This window comes from Tetrao urogallus (assembly GCF_951394365.1).
Source record: "Tetrao urogallus genome assembly, chromosome: 1".
NCBI classification, from domain to species: domain Eukaryota; kingdom Metazoa; phylum Chordata; class Aves; order Galliformes; family Phasianidae; genus Tetrao; species Tetrao urogallus.
Window position 1 is genome coordinate 38,158,586 of NC_136813.1, and position 19,058 is coordinate 38,177,643.

Genomic DNA, 19,058 nt, shown 5'->3' on the forward strand with positions numbered 1-19,058 from the left:
AGCTTACTTAGAGTAAAGCCTTTGGTTTTTGGAGACTCTCTCTGATTTTATTTGATTTATTATCTTCAACTCTAATTATATTGTATTATATTGTGTTATCTTGCATTCCAATATCTTACTTAGAAAATTAGTTTGTTTCTCCTCAGATTGTTGCCGCTGTTTTGTTTTTAGGCCTATCTCCCTACCCTTTCCCCTTTTCCCCTTTCCCAGGACGTGGGTCTGTGAGTCCCCCTGCCATGTTTGTCATGGAACTGGGCTGAACCAGTCCATAAACAACTGACAAAATGAATCTTCCTTTTCACTGTGAATTTTCATATTTCATTGTCCTCTTCTAAGAGTCACAGATTTACTAACCTAGGAACATGAAAAGAAGCAGACTTTTGCAGAGATTCCTTTTTAACAGCCTGAATGTAAAATGGCAAGTTAAATCTTTCTTGAAAAACTGAGAACACTATGATGCATATTGAACTGAAACAGACATTCACTGAACTGTTGGGATCCTCAGATAGGAAATAAGAATTTGTGTGTAGAGAAGTACAAAAGAAAAGAGCAGGGCACTGAATTAGTAACAAGCCTTAATGATTCTGCTACGATAAAATGCCACAGATAGTTTACTATATGATGCATGAAAGGCAAAGAAGCAGAACTCCTGGAGGAGACTATAATCAGCCATGCAATCACATTTTGTAGGTGGTTATGTGAATGCAATACATTACAAATTCTCTTGTGCAAAACATTGAACTGCTATTAAGGACTTAGTGGAATTATTAACCTAAGCCTCTCTGAGGTCATTACACAATAAATATATCCCATATGTATGGCTACAGAACAATTTTGATAACCTTTCATATGCACATACTGATTTGGTTTGGATTTTGCTATTTTCTTGAAAATGAAGGTTCAGTAAGCTAACCACTAACCTTTCTCATATTCAGTTTGCAGTAATGCATAATAGTTAACACTAAATACTAAACAAAAACAACTGCTACTTGCAACGAGCACAATTTTAATTTAAATAACACAAGACTTATTCTAGGTTTGTTTCATTATAGGACATGAAAACAAAATATTACTCTGCACATAAACTGATATCTGAATTGGCCTGCTCCCTGTTTCTTATATAAAATTAAAAAGCATAGAGCTGGAAAAATATTGCTATGAAAAAAATCCAATTTGTGAGAATACATTACCAAATGAATTCAATTACTGTAAAACCAGTGGAACTCAATATAACTGAATGAATATACATTATAACAAATATTTTTAAACATTACACTTGATTTCATCAAAGCCTTTCCACAAAACACCAATTTATCTGAAAATCTGAAACATAAATTTGCATGTGTGTGAAAGGACAAAATAGTATATGCAGTCTTCAAAAAAATTTTAACGTGCTTTATTTCTGTGAATGCTGAAGTAGAATTTCTATCATGCTTAAGCCATTTTAAATTCTATCTGTATAATCAAGCAACACAGTAAATCTGTTATTGTCAATTTACTATAAATTATCTCATAAAGAAAAGAATCTCATATCTTTATGTCTTTCAATTAAAAAAACGCGAAAGGGGAATACATTTAAATATCGTCATTAATGTAAATAGGAGAATGAAAAACATGATGTTAAAACTATTTTACTGGTTTAAGATTATCTGTATTTATCACAGAATCACAGAACCATAAAATGGCCGGGGTTGAGAAGGACCTCAACATAAGCAGGGTTGCCAGCCACTAAACCAGGCTGCCCAGAGCCACATCCAGCCTGGCCCTGAATGCCTCCAGGGATGGGGCATCCACAACCTCTCCAGACAACCTGTTCCAGTGCATCACCACCCTCTGTATGAAAAACATCCTCCTACTATCTAATCCAAATCTTCCATCTCAGTTTAAAATTGTTCTCCCTTGTCCTATCACTATCCACCCATGTATAAACAGTCACTGCCCCTCCTGTTTATACTCTTCCTTCAAATACTGGAAGGACACAATGAGGTCTCCACAGAGCCTTCTCTTCTCCAAGCTAAATAAGTCCAGTTCCTTCAATCTTTTCTCATAGGAGAGGTGCTCCAATCCTCTGATCATCTTAGTGGCCCTCCTCCGGACCTGCTCCAAGAGCTCCACGTCCTTTTTGTTCTGGGGGCCCTAGGACTGGATGCAGTACTCCAGATGGGACCTCAAAAGAGCTGACTAGAGGGGGACAATCATCTCCCTCTCCCTGCTGGCCACCCCTTTTTTAATGCAGCCTAGGATATAGTTGGCCTTACGGGCTTCAAGTGCACACTGCTGGCTCACGTCCAGCTTCTTGTCTGACAGGACCCCCAAGTCCTCTTTGTGGATCTTCATTTATTTTCATACAAAATAGAAGAATAGAAGCCCATAGAAGTATCAATCTTCTTCATTTAAGATACAAAAAAAAAAAAAAAAAAAAATAGAAGTCACAATCTGAGACAGAGTTCCCTGGTTTCCTTTATAACTGAGGAAGCAAAACAGGAACTTACAGGATATAATTCATGCTGTCCTAGCATAAGTGTCTAGAATAAGTAAGATGTATGATAATTTAAAATTATTTCTTCAGTTGATCATAAGGTGAGCTTATGAGGACAACTGACTCAGTTGTAGATGTCTATCCAGAAGTATCTGAAGTTATGTGTGATGAATCCCTCTCCTACCTCTAAATTTTAGAATTCACATCGTATTATTTTTTGACAGGCAGCTAAAAGCAAATACTTTCAATTGATAAGCAAAAGTAATAAGTAGTGTAGGTACATTGCAAACAGCATCTTATACTATCAAACAAAGAGAACCTTTTACAAACCTCATGCCTCTAATTTCATTTCAGAAAATTAGATACTCAGAATTTTGCATAATTGTATTACTGGGATGCAGTTTGGCCCAGGTTTCTAGCTTTAGTGCACATGGCTCCTTAATAAAAAGTGTCAGCACAATATCATGTTACTGTAAAATGAGTTTTAAGGATCACTTTAAAAAAATAAAAAGTTCTAAGAGAGAAACTTAGAATCTAAACACACTTAGAATTGCAGATTTAATGCAGATTAATGTCAGAATCAAATTTCTGTTTATTTCCTGTATGAATGTAGTTGCCTTCAGTCAAAGCAGGTTTCCTGGGTCAATGTCTGGCTGAAGCAAGTTGAAAGAGCATGCAACAAACCTCATCATTGGATATTTTAGACTGACAAACTTGGTTAACTAGAACTGGCATATGCAAGAAAGATGAGTCAACTGACAATTTTTCATACTGAACATACACACTGAAATGTCATGTCTACTTTTTTATGCATTTGATATGAATATTAAACAAAAGGAACAAGTATATATATAAGCATATATATACACAGAAAAACGACATCTGACATGAGTGTAAGAGCTACAAGATTTTAGGGTGTGCACAATGTGTCTGTACTTACTTTAAAAGTTACCTCAAGTACAATAGGACAGAAGTTATTTACTACTGTGTGTCACAGTTATTTCATCCTCCTAAGAAATGCATTTGAACTGTAAAAGAATACCCTACTCACTTGCCATTTAATGCTGCTACTCCAACAGTGCTTCTGGCAATTGACATACTTGCCACAAATGTCCACTGCTGACTTTGAGGGTCCCATCTCTCAACTGTATTCAAATAGCTCCAACCATCATGGCCTCCCACTGCATAAATAGGCCCTTCAAGCACTGTAACTCCTAAAATGAAGGAGAGAGTGAGAGAATGTAAAAATATTATTTCTCTGCAAATAATAATAATAATAATAAATGTTTTCCATAATAGCGATGCCTAAACTTGCATACTCAAGGTGAAAATGGAAACACTGATTTGAAATTTGATAAATTAAAAGTTAACATATAGGAATAAAATTAATGCCAATGAGCATGGCTTTATGAAGTTCTTGTCAAACAGACTCAAGGTCTTGTCAAACAAACCTAATTTCATTCTTTGAGAAAGTTGTTTGCTTCACAGAATTATCTGTCAATGATGTAAGCATCTTAAGATTTCTGTAAGCTTTTTAACCTGTGGCATGTAACATTCTGATCATTAATTAGCTTTTAGAATATAAGCAAATCACACAGTATGTAGACTAGCTACATGGTATATCTCAAGTATTGTCAGCCAAAGAGATATCTGTTGAATAGAATTTTCTTCTAGTGTTCCACAGCAGAGGGAAAGAATGTCTGACACCTTCAGAATTTCTGTCAATTATGTAGATGAAAATAGAGGGTTTTTTTACTAGCAAAAGTTTGGTGGACTCGCATAGCATCAAGAAAAAAAAGCAATATTTTCAAAGACTGGAGGAAGTGACTTACAGTGAGGAACTTAAACTATTTAAACTGCATCATCAGTCTTCTTCAAGAAAAGTTGCCTTTAGAAAAGAAGTGACAAGTGACAATGACAGAGAATGAGTGCCTTCAGAAGAAAATAATGTTGGATATGTAAGGATTCTTTCTTTATCTAGCAAAGAAGGGGTAGAGATGGTCCCAGATAGCTATTATTCTGGAAATCTCAGGCTAAATCCAAACCACCCATTAGCCAATGTGACTGCACGTGACCCATTGATCTAGCCTATCCAGAACCCTCTGCAAAGCTTTCTTATGCTCAAACAGATAAACAGTCCTGACTAACTTGTTTCATCTGCAAACTCGCAGTTCATTCAAGCCTCTCAATCAGATCACTGATAAAAATGTTAAACAAAATTGGCCCTAAGACTGAAACCTGCAGGATGCCTCTGGTGACTGGCTTTCAACTGGATTGAGCTGCATTCACCGTAACTATTTGAGCCTGGCTATTCAGCCTGTTCTTCACCAAGTGAAGCCACAAAAAAGCAGTTTTTCCAGGAGAATACTGTGGGAGATGGTGTCAAACACTACTAAAATCCAGGTAAACAACATCCACAGCCTTTCCATCATCTACTAAGTGGGTTAACTTGTCACAGAAGGAAATCAGGTTAGCCAGGCTGGATCTGCCCATGCTGTCTGCTTCTGATCATTCAGTTTTGCCTGACAGTTATACATATTCCCAAAGGCTGGACAGTGAAATTTATTGTCATCCAAAACATATTTGCTACAATGTGTTATAATGACACCACTCCAGACATTGTATGTAAAAATGTTCACTGACTTCTACGATGAGAACTTTGCTGGGTTTGTAAAATGCATGTAAAGACCTGTGAGAGGCATCATTCCTCGAGATTTCGTCCCCAGTGTCTATTACTTTGCATTTTTCACTTGCTCTTATGTAATCAATTCATTTTTTTGTTATTATTATTTCATTATTCTCTTAATTCACTCAGTCATACTGAATAACTAATATATATTTTTCTATCATTATATTCAATTTCATTTCCCTGAAGGCTAACTTTATACTGACAGAGGGCGGTGTTGTAGTTAGAAAACTGACAAAATAAAAATGCTATTTTAATGTGAGATCCATGTCCTGCTTCTCTGCAAAAAAAGTGTGAATACAATTAATGTCACATGACTGAGAAATCTGAAAGTTTATTTTCCCTGGGAAACTTTATGTGATGCAATAAGAGATTGTCTATTTGGTTTTGCCAGTTTTCATTGCTTCCATAATAGGAGAAATTACTTGCAAAACTATAGGCAATTCATTCTTCTACACAAATAAAGATAAGAAAGCTTCTGAACAAAATCTTCTCTGTTTTTGTTTTATAGCATTCATGAACTTGCTATGGGTTTTCCCATTTTAAGTCTCTTCTTTACAGAACATCAAAAGCAGTGGTATCCTTACATTTGCTCCTTAACAACTTGTTCAAGCTTACTATATTTTAAAATATTAGACAAATAGGTTCTGCAAGGTCAGATTTCATTCTGTTTTGGTACAGTTATGTCTGTACTATCTGTGAGAACAAATAATCACTTTGGAATACATTCATGTTCAAAGTACAGATCACTAATAAGCAAATAAAAAATAACAAAACTGCTGCATTCAATGAAAGTCTCATAACATCTATCTTCAATGTCTTGTGCACTTTTAAATTTTGCTTTTATATCTGAAGATATTTGGAAGTGAAATTGCAAAGTGGAACAGCTATAGAAGCCTGGAGTTGCAGCTGGTAGTACTTACTCTAATGGTACATCCATGAGAATTAATGGACGAAGATGTGTGTGTAAAGAATGTAAACCATATGGAGAGACTCTTAAAGAATTAGACATAAAACATCAAAAATCTAGAAAACCTGGAAATTCCATGAGATACAGGGTTTATCAGGTTTTTTTTTTTTTTTTTTTTTTTTTTTTTTTTTTTTTCCCAAGAAGTAATCAGAATGTAAGTATTTGCATTAAAAAAAAAAATAAATAAATAAAAAATAAAAAAAAAAATATTAGAGTCTTATTACTACCAGTGTAAGATATGGAAACAGCAATCTGTCAAATTCAGGATAAGGACAATAGTCCAAATTTTAACCAAAGAATATAAGTGAATATTTGAATTGTGAAATCAGGAATGTGCTAGTTTCCCCATTGCTTGAAATTTTTGTATTTTAGAAAGATACTGAAAATCATTGTGAAGTCACATCCTCAAGGTAGAAATGATTGCATGAAATTTAGCAGTGCTCTTGCAAAAAATTTCACCTGCATGATCACAGAAGTAGATACAGGTCATGTAAATTTATGATTCAGTATAAACTTGCTAAATTTGGACATTAAATATCACAGTCCAACTGTGGTACAGACTATATCACGTGATGGGGAATAATGAACAACTCTGAAGTCTGATTCAGACAAACTTGTTGAATCACTAATTGCAGGAGGCCAATGGATGAACAAAATGTAAGATATAACACATAATCTAATAAATAATGACAAAGAAAGCGAGATACTTTGCAGGACAAGCATCTCTATGGGGGAAAAAAAAGAAAAACAAACCACAAAAAACCTAGACCTTTGTGTAAATCTAATTGCATAATATTCTTCTTTCTTGTTCTTCAATAATAAATACAGTGTGTCTCTTCTACCATTCAAACATTCACTCTCCTTTCCACTCCAGTGGGCTTATAAACTAATAATTCTCCTTATCTTCTACCCATTCTCCATCTATTTACTTAACACAGACTGAAAAGCAGAAGCAATTTGGTGTAGGGAGCACAAAATGTCACCAACTCATTAGTATTTACATATATCAGACAACTTCTGGCAATTTTACCTGTCAAATAACCACAAATTAGTTGAATATTCTTTTTTGGTCACCTGTACATCTTTCCAAAGAATTAAGGCAGAGGTATACTAGAACAAATCAAGTAGTTTCTTCTGCACAAAACAAAACAAACAAACAAAAAAAAATAATGATGGTAAAGTCTAACTTGTTTTATCTTATACACTGGATAATTAAATGTGAAATTTCATTTTTGCAGCCATAATTTTAACTGAGTTTGAAATACCATTATAATTCTTGGGATACTGCATATAGGACAGCCTTAGCTTAAACTTGGAATTTAGGATGTGATGAAATGGAGAATTAGGCCTGACCTACCTTCCTCAGTGAATATTTAGTGACATACTGTAGAAAATACCTGCTCTTATTCAGAGGCTGGTATCAAAGCTGATTGAAAGAGTTATGAAAATACCCTTGCACTCTAGGGCCCAACAATATTACAATGGCATGTTTATATAATGCAGATTTATAGAAGTAAAATCTGCCTGCAGCTTATTTACATTTAGTATTGTAGATGAGATACCAGATTCTCAACTCTGCTACAGTATTATCTGGAGAACTTGACTCAGAAATCATTAGAAGTGTTGCCATTATGATTTGTAGCTCCTCAGTGAATCGGGTTGTGATGCATGGGTGCAAAGTACAATGATAAATAATTTTATAATTCAGAAAAATAATATCTCTGTATGCTCCTCATAATTGGGAGAAAAAAGTCCAAAGCAAAATCTAATATACATGCAAATCTAATATACATGCAAATAATTATTGTGAAGAAAATACTTTAAATGCTCAGGTCTTCTTTCAAGAAAGCTGGAATTACATATTTCCCTTGATATTTCAACATTAAGGAAACAATAATTTAATGACATAGAGGTACACGTTTCTATTTTATAATGCATAAAATAAAGATTTTCAAACTAACCTTTAGCTAGCTGCTTCTTGAATGGCAAATAATATAGGTATGTCAGAGCATTGTAGTAAGCAAGTCTGTTGCAAAAATATTCTTCTCTATTTAGTGCTTAGGAAGTTTTAATTTCTTCTGAGAACTCAAGTTCTTTTATTTTGATTTTATATATTTTACTTTATTTTCTATCTGTGATTTTGCACAATTTCAGCATATCAGCACACACTGAGCAAGATTACACATATTGATCATAGTACTGCTTTGTGAGATGCAAATGTACCTGAAGAGACTTACCAGTGCAGAAAAGTGAGATGCTTCCAACAAGACACTGACTCAAAGATCTTTTTGGGGGATATATGGCATGACTCTTTGCTTGAATTATTTCATTTTAATTCCAGTCATACTGTTTAAAATGAATCCTAGTGAATAATCTTTTTTGAAACTGTTCCTTCCTGTTACATAAATAACAAAGCAGTGGACATTTTTTTTTATTCTCATGAACAACATCTTTTATAGATGAATGTGCTCTTCCCAACTGAAAGCGTTAAGTTTTTATGACTGCCAATTTATAAAGGTCTAAAAGTACTTTAGGCTCCTTTCAAGAAAGAGATATACTGTAGATTTGACATGTACCAGACTAACAGCTCTGTTGATTTAAACTTGATTTGAACAGACATTGTGGTCACTTTTCCAGAATATCTAAAAATCCAGCAATTGTGTTGTATAAATCTGGAAATATTGAATGTCATTGCCTAAACCAGTAGGACTTGGTCAACAGCATACACGTATGGTTGTATGAGGGCTGCAGTATTTTCAGCTTGATTACTGGGGTTGAATGATTAAAAATAAACAAATACATGTCTGTGAAATGAGCAATTGATGATTATCAGAATATTCTACAAGTAAGATCTAGAAAAGTTTCCTCTATCCAGTGATCTTGCTTTTGTCAGTATAGCAAATATTCTGAAAAATAAAACAAACAAACAAACAAAAAACCAACATACTTTTCATGATTTTCAAAAATTGTTAGCAGTTGGTGTGCTTATAGTACTTTTTTAACACTGATCATAAATAATTACAATTTTAGCATACCAACAGGGTATGATAACATCATTTTTTTTGTCCTTAATGCTAAAATAATTTTCTGTATTTTACCGACATTGTTTTCTTCTTGACTTTTATCTCTCACCTGCTGCCCATTAGGACACTGGAGGTTCATATCTGTCTCTGTGTCCATAATGGAATCTCAAATTTTCATCCACCTGTCTGCTGATCTCTGTGCTTTGTTTTCTCCTCATAATGGTTTGTTCCATAGACACACAGCATACTGAAAAATTGGAATTATTTTGCTGTAAAACTTTTTTTTTTAATAACATACTTTTTTTTCCTTTTTTTTTTTTTTTTTTTTTTTGTCTTTTAATGAAATATGTGAATTTGCAATTTTTATTGTCTTCTTCTGTAATCCAGTAATTGTGGTATACAGAAGATGCAAACCTCCAAGCTAGCAGAGGAAGAAGAATAGAGATCCCTTTATTCTCAAAATTTTTTACAGTTTTTTACAAAACTGTAAAAAAAAACAGTTTCAACATGTTTTACAGTTAAAATAGGTGTAACTGTTAAGGCTCTATCAAGCTTTTATTTACATTCCTATTCTACCTCACATCTTTTTCCTTTGCCTTGAATGCCTTTTTGTACAAATTCAACAAATTGGACAGGCTGGAGAGCTGGGCAGTAAGAAACCGGATGAGGTTCAACAAAAGCAAGTGTAGAGTCTTGCATCTGGGGAGGAATAATTCCATGCACCAATACAGGCTGGAGGATGAGCTGCTGGAGAGGAGCTCTGCAGAGAGGGACCTGGGCGTCCTGGTGAATGACAGGTTGGCCATGAGCCAGCAGTGTGCCCTTGTGGCCAAAAAGGCCAATGGCATTCTGGGGTGCATTAAAAAGAGTGTGGCCAGCAGGTTGAGGGAGGTGATCCTCCCCCTCTACTCTGCCCTGGTAAGGCCTCATCTGGAGTACTGCGTCCAGTTCTGGGCTCCCCAGTACAAAAAAGACAGGGATCTCTTGGAAAGAGTCCAGTGGAGGGCCACGAAGATGGTGAAGGGCCTGGAGCATCTCCCCTATGAAGAAAGGCTGAGTGAACTGGGTCTGTTCAGCCTTGAGAAAAGACGACTGTGAGGGGATCTAATCCAGGTTTATAAATATCTGAGGTGTGGGGGCCATAGTGGTGGAGCCAGTCTCTTTTCAGTGGTATGTGGAGACAGGACAAGGGGAAATGGACATAAGCTGAAGCATAGGAAGTTCCACATGAATGTGCGCAAGAACTTCTTTACAGTGAGGGTGACGGAGCACTGGAACAGGCTGCCCAGGGAGGTGGTGGAGTCTCCTTCTCTGGAGATGTTCAAGACCTGCCTGGATGCCTACCTGTGCGACCTGGTGTAGGGAACCTGCTTTGGCAGGGGGGTTGGACTCGATGATCTCTGGAGGTCCCTTCCAACCCCTGTAATTGTGTGGTTCTGTGAAACATGTATTTACTGGTATTTCAATACCATCTAAAATAACATCATTGCCACAACAGAAGTTTTTTTCATATAGAAGATGAGAGTTGAACTCTGACTCACTTGAAGTTATCCTTCAATTTAGGTTTAAAGACCGGTGCCATACATCTTTATATTTCCATTGTTGAACAGCAATAATTGCCTGCTAAATGTTTTATGAAAATGCTAAACCTCTAGACAGTCTGTCTAAATGCCTATCTCACATGCTACATTCTGACAAGCTCTGTTTTCCTAGCTAAAGTGTTTAAAAAATACCTGACAACACCCACCCTTCAGCAGCTAGGTTTCCAAGCAAAGTTTATTTCCCATGGAGAAAGTTGATCAGACTCCATATTCACTTGATAATCTGCATCTTTAATCAGCGTAATTTCTGCTATAATCAACACCTGTTTCAATGTGAATCAGATATTGCTTTGGTGTTATGGATCCATCAAGCTATCTAGTATCTGAAACTTTTTTTCTGATATTTGCATTGAAAGCACATTTTAAAAATCTGCTGACATTTTACACAATTACTGTCTATTTTCAGAACGCTGAGATTTGAAGAAAAAATAAAAGATATTAACTTCTGGAAAACATTCTATCTATAAGTTAACATTTCTTAATAACTCCTATTTGCTGCCTTCTCATCTTTTTGTGAAGAGAGTGACTGAACTATGATTGCTAAAAACAATGTTACCTTACAATCAATCAAAAAGTAATGAACAAATAGTAACAGATTTAATCTAACCCAACAAGGAGTTCATGGACATGTTGGAAATTATGAAAACATCTTTCAATTAGTCAACAGCAATCACATATAAATGGCAAACATGAGAGATGACAGACCATTACTGAAATAAATGAACTATTGAGCCAAGTCAAGATGCTCTCTGATAATTACACAGTAAGTACTTTCCAATATAACAGTGCTTTTCATTTATAACTATATCAAAAGAAATACAAAATAAGAAAGCATGCCAATAGATTTGCAATCAATTTCCAGTAGAGACAGAGCTGATATGGGCCTTACTTAATAAATGGATTAATTAATAAATAAATTCATACATACATACAGAAATGAGGTTTAGGGAACAGATTTTTAATTCACAGTCTCCTCAGTGATCTTTGTTGTATCTTGAAAGGCAGGAACCTCTCCCCAGTCATAAATAGTTCTATTCTAATTGTGCTGAGTTCTTGTCATGAGTGGAAATGGAAACGTGCCACTTCAAATGCCCTATTCAGATGATCATCTGCCTCCAGGAGGATAAATCCTGCTCTACATTTTCAATTTTCTAATACTGTAGGTAGAGCTTGCAAATATGCCTAAAAATATTTGATAAACAATAACTGCTTTTTGAAAATTCAAAAACTATTTGGAAAACATTTTATGAACTTCAAGTCTTTGAAGCCAACAAAAATAATATATATTATGAAACATCATTTTATGACTGAAAAAATATGGGCTTAGATTAGTCAACACATTTATATTTTAATATGTATTTTCCTCCTGAATTTTATCATGATCTAAGAATTAAGTCAAAGTCTAGATCATCAGTCAGTAAGGTCTCAAGCTCACTAGCAATGAACATCACATATTTATCCTGGTTTTAATACTCTTAAGTATTATATCTACTAATAAGTTTTAATTAAAAAAAATGCTGTAAATAATCGCCACTGCACTGTGATTTCATGAGTCTGTCATGTGAAAGGCTGCATATAAATCTCACAATGATTTGTGATCTGAATAAAAGATGAAAACCTGATGCCACTATTTTTGAATTATCATTTTGTTTTCATTCATATTTTATGCAAATTTAAAACAATTAAAACTTAATTGCACTCCATAATTTAGGAAATGAGGCTTTATTCTGTCTTGTACTTAAAATGTACGGGAGAAGATTTAGATAAATGAAAGCATTGACTTCAAGGTTTTATATTATTTAGAGAATGGTCTTCTTTACAAATTAAAATTACTAAGAAAAAAAGTATTTGATAAACATTTGGACCTCCCTAGTATTATAAGTTTCAGGAATGTGACGTGTTAAGTACACAGCTGCATTTGGAATTCAGATGTCAGTTAAAATCCATCACATTTGAACACTACTGGGGAAAGGGACCTGGGGGTTCTGGTGGACAGCAGGATGATCATTAGCCCAGCACTGTGCACTTGTGCCAAGAAGGCCAGTGGCGACCTGGAGTGGTTAGTAGGTCGAGAGAGGTTCTCCTTCCCTTCTACTCTGCCCTGGTGAGACCGCATCTGGAGTACTGTGTCCAGTTCTGGGCTCCTCAGTTCAGTCAGGACAAGGAACTGCTTGGGAGGGCCCAGCACAGAGCCACAAAGATGGTTAAGGGAGTGGAGCATCTCCGTTACAAGGAAAGGCTGAGGGAGCTGGGTCTTTTTAGCTTGGAGGAGACTGAGGGGTGACCTCATTAATATTTATAAATATGTAAAGGTGAGTATCATGAGAATGGAGCCAGGCTCCTCTCGATGACATCCAATGATAGGACAAGGGGCAATGCATGCAAGCTGGAACACAGAAGGTTCCACATAAATATAAAATAAAGCTTCATGTTGAGGGTGACAGAACATTGGAACAGGCTGTCCGGAGAGGTTGTAGGGTCTCCTTCTCTGGAGACATTCAAAACCTGCCTGGATGCATTCCTGTGTGACATGATCTAGCTGCTCGTCCACTGGCAGGGGGATTGAACCAGACAGTATTTCAAGGTCCCTTCCAATCCCTGATATTCTGTGGTTCTGTGACTGTATACACTGCACCTGCTGACAACACATGGAAAGAACCCACACCTTTTCTAGAGGCACACAAATGAATGACTTTTTCTACAAAGTGCTTCAATTTATTTTGCACTGAAGTTGACTTGTCATAACTTATAAGGTGAAAAGTGCTACTTGTTCTGCCTTATGGACCAAAGCACTGATATGAACTGGAATGTCCAAAGGGAAAACACGGAAAACAACTAGAATGTTTAGACAAACTAAACATACATATGTATGCACACACATACATCATGACATATATAGTATATATCTACAGGTATATGTGATGCATATGTACACATATGTAATTTTTCATATATATTTCAATTTGTTGTTATGAATGTATAGAATTATTTGTTATATATTTATATTACTACAATTATTATTATTTGTAGATGAAAATGAAGGTAATAATGTCTTTCATTTTGGTCAAAATAGAGTCTGAACTTTACCTGATTTTACCTGTTTTCTTTACTGTATATATTAACAGCTTTTCAACAGATGCTTCAGCTTCTTCATAGTCTTTTCCTTGACTAACAGTTTTCACTACTACTATTTACAAAGTACAGAGTTATCTGTATTTTCTTCACTGCACATTCTCTTTTTTTCTTCCCTTTAATTACCGTGTTGGATATTAGAGCAATAAGTGTGGAAATGGAAAATTACACTGTGTCTAAGAAGTAGTAAGAAGGGTTATCCTCTTTCGTTGTTTTATATACTTCATGCCAAATCATGACATCTTATAGTTTTATCACGAGCAAATATATTCTGAGCTTTTTATCCAACAATTCTCTAACTTCCCATATTTTCTTTCCTCCGCCTTCTGAACGTACTCTCTTAAGATTCATACTCGCACACACGAGTTTCATGACAATCAGATTAACAAGTACTCTGTAACCTTAAGAATACTTTCTAGGTACTTAAGAATACATTTACATATATTTAGCTGGATAAAAACAATGGGTTGAAGCCATAACCTACTACATAAACCAAGACTCTGAAATCTTTATGTCCTCTGGGGTCATCTGGATAGAGTGAATTACACCTTAAGCTACAGGTTATAAAAAGAAATCCAAAGCTTTCTCACCAGCAATAAAGGGAAGAAATTTTTATAGCAACTTCACTCAGATGATTCCTGCTTCCAAGAACGAAAGAGGAATAGTATGATCCCATATCCTTCCTGCAATCTAAGCTGAACAGAAGTTTAGTAGCTACTACTGTGTGCCATTATCTTCTTTCCATTCAGACCAACTTGAAAATACACGTTTAGTTATGGACTGCGAAATCCATATGTTCACAAAGCCAAAAAATGAAGTTGAAGTGTATGCCTAACAGTCTAAATCTTGCCCACAACAGAAGCTTAGACAGTTTTTACACAGTTAATGGAAAGCACAAGCCAGTTTAGGACACTTCCCTGAAAAGACAGCTAGCCTAATTTTCCCACAGAAGCATTTATATTGTTTGCTTTGGAACAATAAGCTCAGTGTCATTTGTTTGTTCAGTTCCTTCATTTTTTTTTTCTTTCTGTTTCTTCTATTAACCACATTTTCTTTTCTTCCTTTCTTTTTTTTTTTTTTTTTTTTTTGTATGTAACATTTACATTCAGCCTACCACTAATTCCTTATTTCTTCCTTCCCTCTTCTTCCTCCGTGCAGCTTCTTCCTTTTTCCTTTTTATTTTCTGAATTCATCATTCAAAATATATTTTTATACTCCCTCCCCCCTTTTTGTTCTTTCAGTTACTTTCTACTGTAGCTATAAAAGTTTTAATTTGATCTTTCTCTTTCTGATACCAATTTTCATTCATTGTTTTCTGGCTTCACATTACTCTTTTTTATTCCATAATGTTTTATGCCCTATTTGATATTAAATATTAGTATCAAAGACACCAGAATTAGCTAATAGCACATTTCCTGGTATGGTCAGGAAAAAAGAAAAAAGAAAAAAAAAAGAAAAAAATATATATTTTTAAAAATCAATAAAATGATTAACAATTCACAATAAAATCATGGACAAAAATTGTGTCAGAATTGGAACAAAATTTGTGTATGGAGTGCATTAATTTTAACTCCATATTTGTAGTTCATTGCATAAGTCTATTGTCTTCACTGGACTTAAAGTTCTATTAATTTAAACCTCACATCATTACATACCCTAGGAAAACCACTTTACCTTGTAGTACTATTGAGAAGTCAAAATCAGGTCAGTATATCAAAAGTCTGTGCACGAATATGTATAGGCAAATTTTATTCTAAGATGTGACACATTTCATTGCAGGGAAGATATTTAAGATATATACGACACTTTGCAGTTTAGAAATCTTTTTTTTCTGCACTGAAAATGAATAAAGACAACTAGCTTAGATGTAGACATATTAAGTAAATCTAAATTAAATTTAAAGACAATAATTGAGTTTCTATTTCTATTAACCACGATCAAACTATTGCTACAAATACTTTGTAAAGTATAAAGCATTATGTAAAGCATTATGTTCATTACTGACGTGTGTATATTCATGAGCATATTTCCTATCATGTTGTATAACTGAAAAAATATAATACTTTGAAACAGCTTCACGCCGAGGTTCGCTGCTTCAGAGCTGCTCTAGCCAGAACCGCAGCGACCGACCGCGAGGTACGGGGGGTTTGGGCCGGTTCCCTCGCTCAGGGATCGGCGACACAACAGAGCGGCTGGGCAGCTCTCAGCCGGGCAGTTCTCGCGAGAGCAGCTGGCAGGGCGTTGGCAGGCCAACGTCTCTGTGTTCATTCCCGTGGCCTAGAAAAAGCCTCAAGGACAGAGGAGGAATCGGGGTGTGAGAATCACCTGGGCTGTTTTAATGAGGAGAAACTGTAAGTCAGCCATACACGGGACCACACAGCAAGGACGGTTGTTATCGCTCTCAGGTGAGTAATGAGTGCGAGGGCTCCTGTTAACGACCCGGCAACAGGGCGAGGGCCGAGCCAGCACTACTGGCAGCAGGGCGGGGCTGATCAGTCACACCTCGTTAAGGTTATCTAGTGCTGTTAGTGTGCCTGCTGGTTTGCAATGGCTGCACCCCGGTGTAAGGCTACCAGCGCAAACATTGTGGAGACCCAGATGGAAGTCCCATGCTTATGCACAAAGAAGACTGCAGCCAAAAAGAGCATAGAGACCCAGACTGAGGTCTCGTGCATGCTTGAAAGGATTGCTGATGCTAAGACAAGTGTGGAGACTCAGACTGAGGCCCCAACACAAGATGCTAGTATGTAGGTCACTGGCTGTCATGAGTGCCAGAGCCTGGTCTTTGCAGTGTTGGGCAATGGAGGCAGCACTTGTATAAGATGTGACCAGTAAATGACTTACTCAGCCTTGTGATCTACCTGAAGGAGGAGGTGGAAAGTCTGAGGACCAAAAAGGAGTGTGAGACACAGACTGATTTGCCAGTCCCTATTGGCCCTGAGATCTTGGCACACAGCTGAGGCTCCACATAGAGCACGTCACCCCCTGCTGCCTTGCAAACAGGTGGGAGAGGAGAACCGGCAGGCAGACAGTGCTGCACTGAGCCCCCTGTCCTCTCCTCCCCCTAGCAACAATTTGAGAAAGGAGGAGGAGTGGAAACAGATACTGACTTGGCAAAGTGGGCATCCCTCATCCCGACTATCCTTGGTTCCCCATGTGCCTCTGCGCAATAGGTTTGAGGCCCTGGAAGTCGAGGGAGAGGTGAGAGAGGGTGTGGAGGAAGATCCATCCATGAGGTTACTTCGGGTGAAGTCGTCAACCTCAAGGCTACTTCCACCCAGCAGGACAGAAGGGTGGTTGTCTTAGGCAACTCCCTGCTGAGAGGAATGGAAGGCCCTATATGTTGGCCTGACCTCAACCGTAGGGAGGTGTGCTGCCTCCCTGGGGCACAGATCAGGGACATTTCTGGGAAACTTGCTGGACTGATTCGCCCTTCTGATTATTATCCCTTATTGACAGTTCAGGCTGCAGTGACTGCAAGTTGCTAAGAAAAGCCTCGGGAAGGAGACAAAAAGAGCGCTGCTAGGGTGGAGTGGGTCGTTAAAGGGTTCGTACCAAACTTGATGGGTGAAGGTGGTGGAATACAAAGGGATGGACTGTGGCTTGGGGATGCTGGGGATGCTGCTGTTCTAGGGGATCCTAGATCCTCTATGAAAGCAGTGAGACAGAAAGCCCAGCTGAAGTGCCTTTCCCAGGCACACAGCCTGGGAAATAAGCAGGACAAATTGGAAACCGTAATGTGCTTGGAAAGTTATGACCTTGTCGCTGTCACGGAAACATGGTGGGATGACTCCCATAACTAGAATGCCACCATTGAGGGATACTGGCTCTTTAGAAGAGATAGGCGAAATAGGAAGGGTGGGGGTTTGCACTCTATATCAAAGAGTGGATAGACTGTGAGGAGCTCCCTCTGAGAAACAGTCAGGAACAGGTTGAGAGCCTGTGGGTTAGAATTAGGGATGGGTCTAACAAAGGCCAGCTGGTGATAGGGGTATACTACAGGCCACCTGATCAAGGGGAGACTGTGGATGAGGCTTTCTTGCTTCAGATGTGAAAGGCTTTGTGCTCACAGGCTCTTGTCCTGATGGAGGACTTCTACCATCCGATATCTACTGGAAAGACCACACAGCAAGCTGCAAGAGGTCCAGGAGGCTCCTGGAATCCACTGATGATAACTTTCTGGTCCAGGCATCGGACAGACTGACCAGAGTTGAAGCTCACCAATGCTGAAGAGATCATTAAAGGCATTAAGCTCGGAGACAGCCTGGGCTGCAGTGATCACACCCTGGTCGAGTTTGTGATCTTGAGGGATGTGGGCCTGTAAAAAGTGGTCAGGACCCTGAACTTAGAAACAGTGAACTTTAAGCAGTTCAGTGGACTGTTGGCCGAGATCCCCTGGGATGCTGTCTGTAAAAAAAGATGTTGAGGAGAGCTGGCTACTCTTCAAGGATGCCTTCCTGAAAGCACAAGAGCTCTCCTTCCCTCTGAATAAGAAAGCAGGCAGAGGAGGTAGGAAACCGGCATGGCTCAGAAAGGACCAAATGGGCAGGCTGAGGGCAAAGAAAGGTGCGTACAAGCTCTGGAAACAAGACCGTGTCACCTGGGAAGAATACAGGGGTTCTGTCTGGACTTGCAGACATGACATCAGGAAAGCCAAGGCGCAGGCAGAACTGAACTTGGTGAGAGACGTGAAAAACAATAGGAAGACACTGTACAGGTGCATTGGCCAGAAGAGGTAGGCCAAAGTGAGTGTACCTCCTTTGGTAAGTGTAAAAGGAGAACTGGCTTCAATGGACAAAGGGAAGGCTGATGTACTGAATGAGTTCTTTGCCTCAGTCTTCACTGGCAGCCAGAATTCTAGTATTTTTCATGTCCCTGAGCCCGGCATCCCTAAACCTGGGGACTGGGGTGGTAAGTTCCCCCCAACTGTAAGGGCAGAGCAAGTTCAAGACTGCCTCATGAGACTGAATGTGTACAAGTGTGTGGGGCTAGATGACGTGCATCCCAGGGTCCTGAAGGAGCTGGCTGAGGTGGTTGTTGAGACGCTCTCCGTCATATTTGAAAAGTCGTGGCTGTCAGGTGTGGTCCTGGATGACTGGAGGAAGGGTCACGTCACTCCCATTTACAAGAAAGGGAGCAAGGAGGACCTGGGGAATTACAGGCTGGT

General features: G+C 37.7%; 1 protein-coding gene across 2 annotated transcripts in view; it reads right to left on the minus strand.

Moving 5' to 3' along the window:
• KLHL1 (kelch like family member 1) overlaps positions 1-19,058 on the minus strand; it is a gene marked incomplete at both ends in the record, with an annotated part of 246,694 nt that overhangs the window by 11,567 nt on the left and 216,069 nt on the right. For both annotated transcript variants that reach the window (XM_079536205.1, XM_079536204.1), the window contains one exon: positions 3,531-3,693. In XM_079536205.1, coding sequence (XP_079392331.1) covers positions 3,531-3,693 — 163 coding nt within the window. The remainder of the gene's footprint in view (positions 1-3,530; positions 3,694-19,058) is intronic.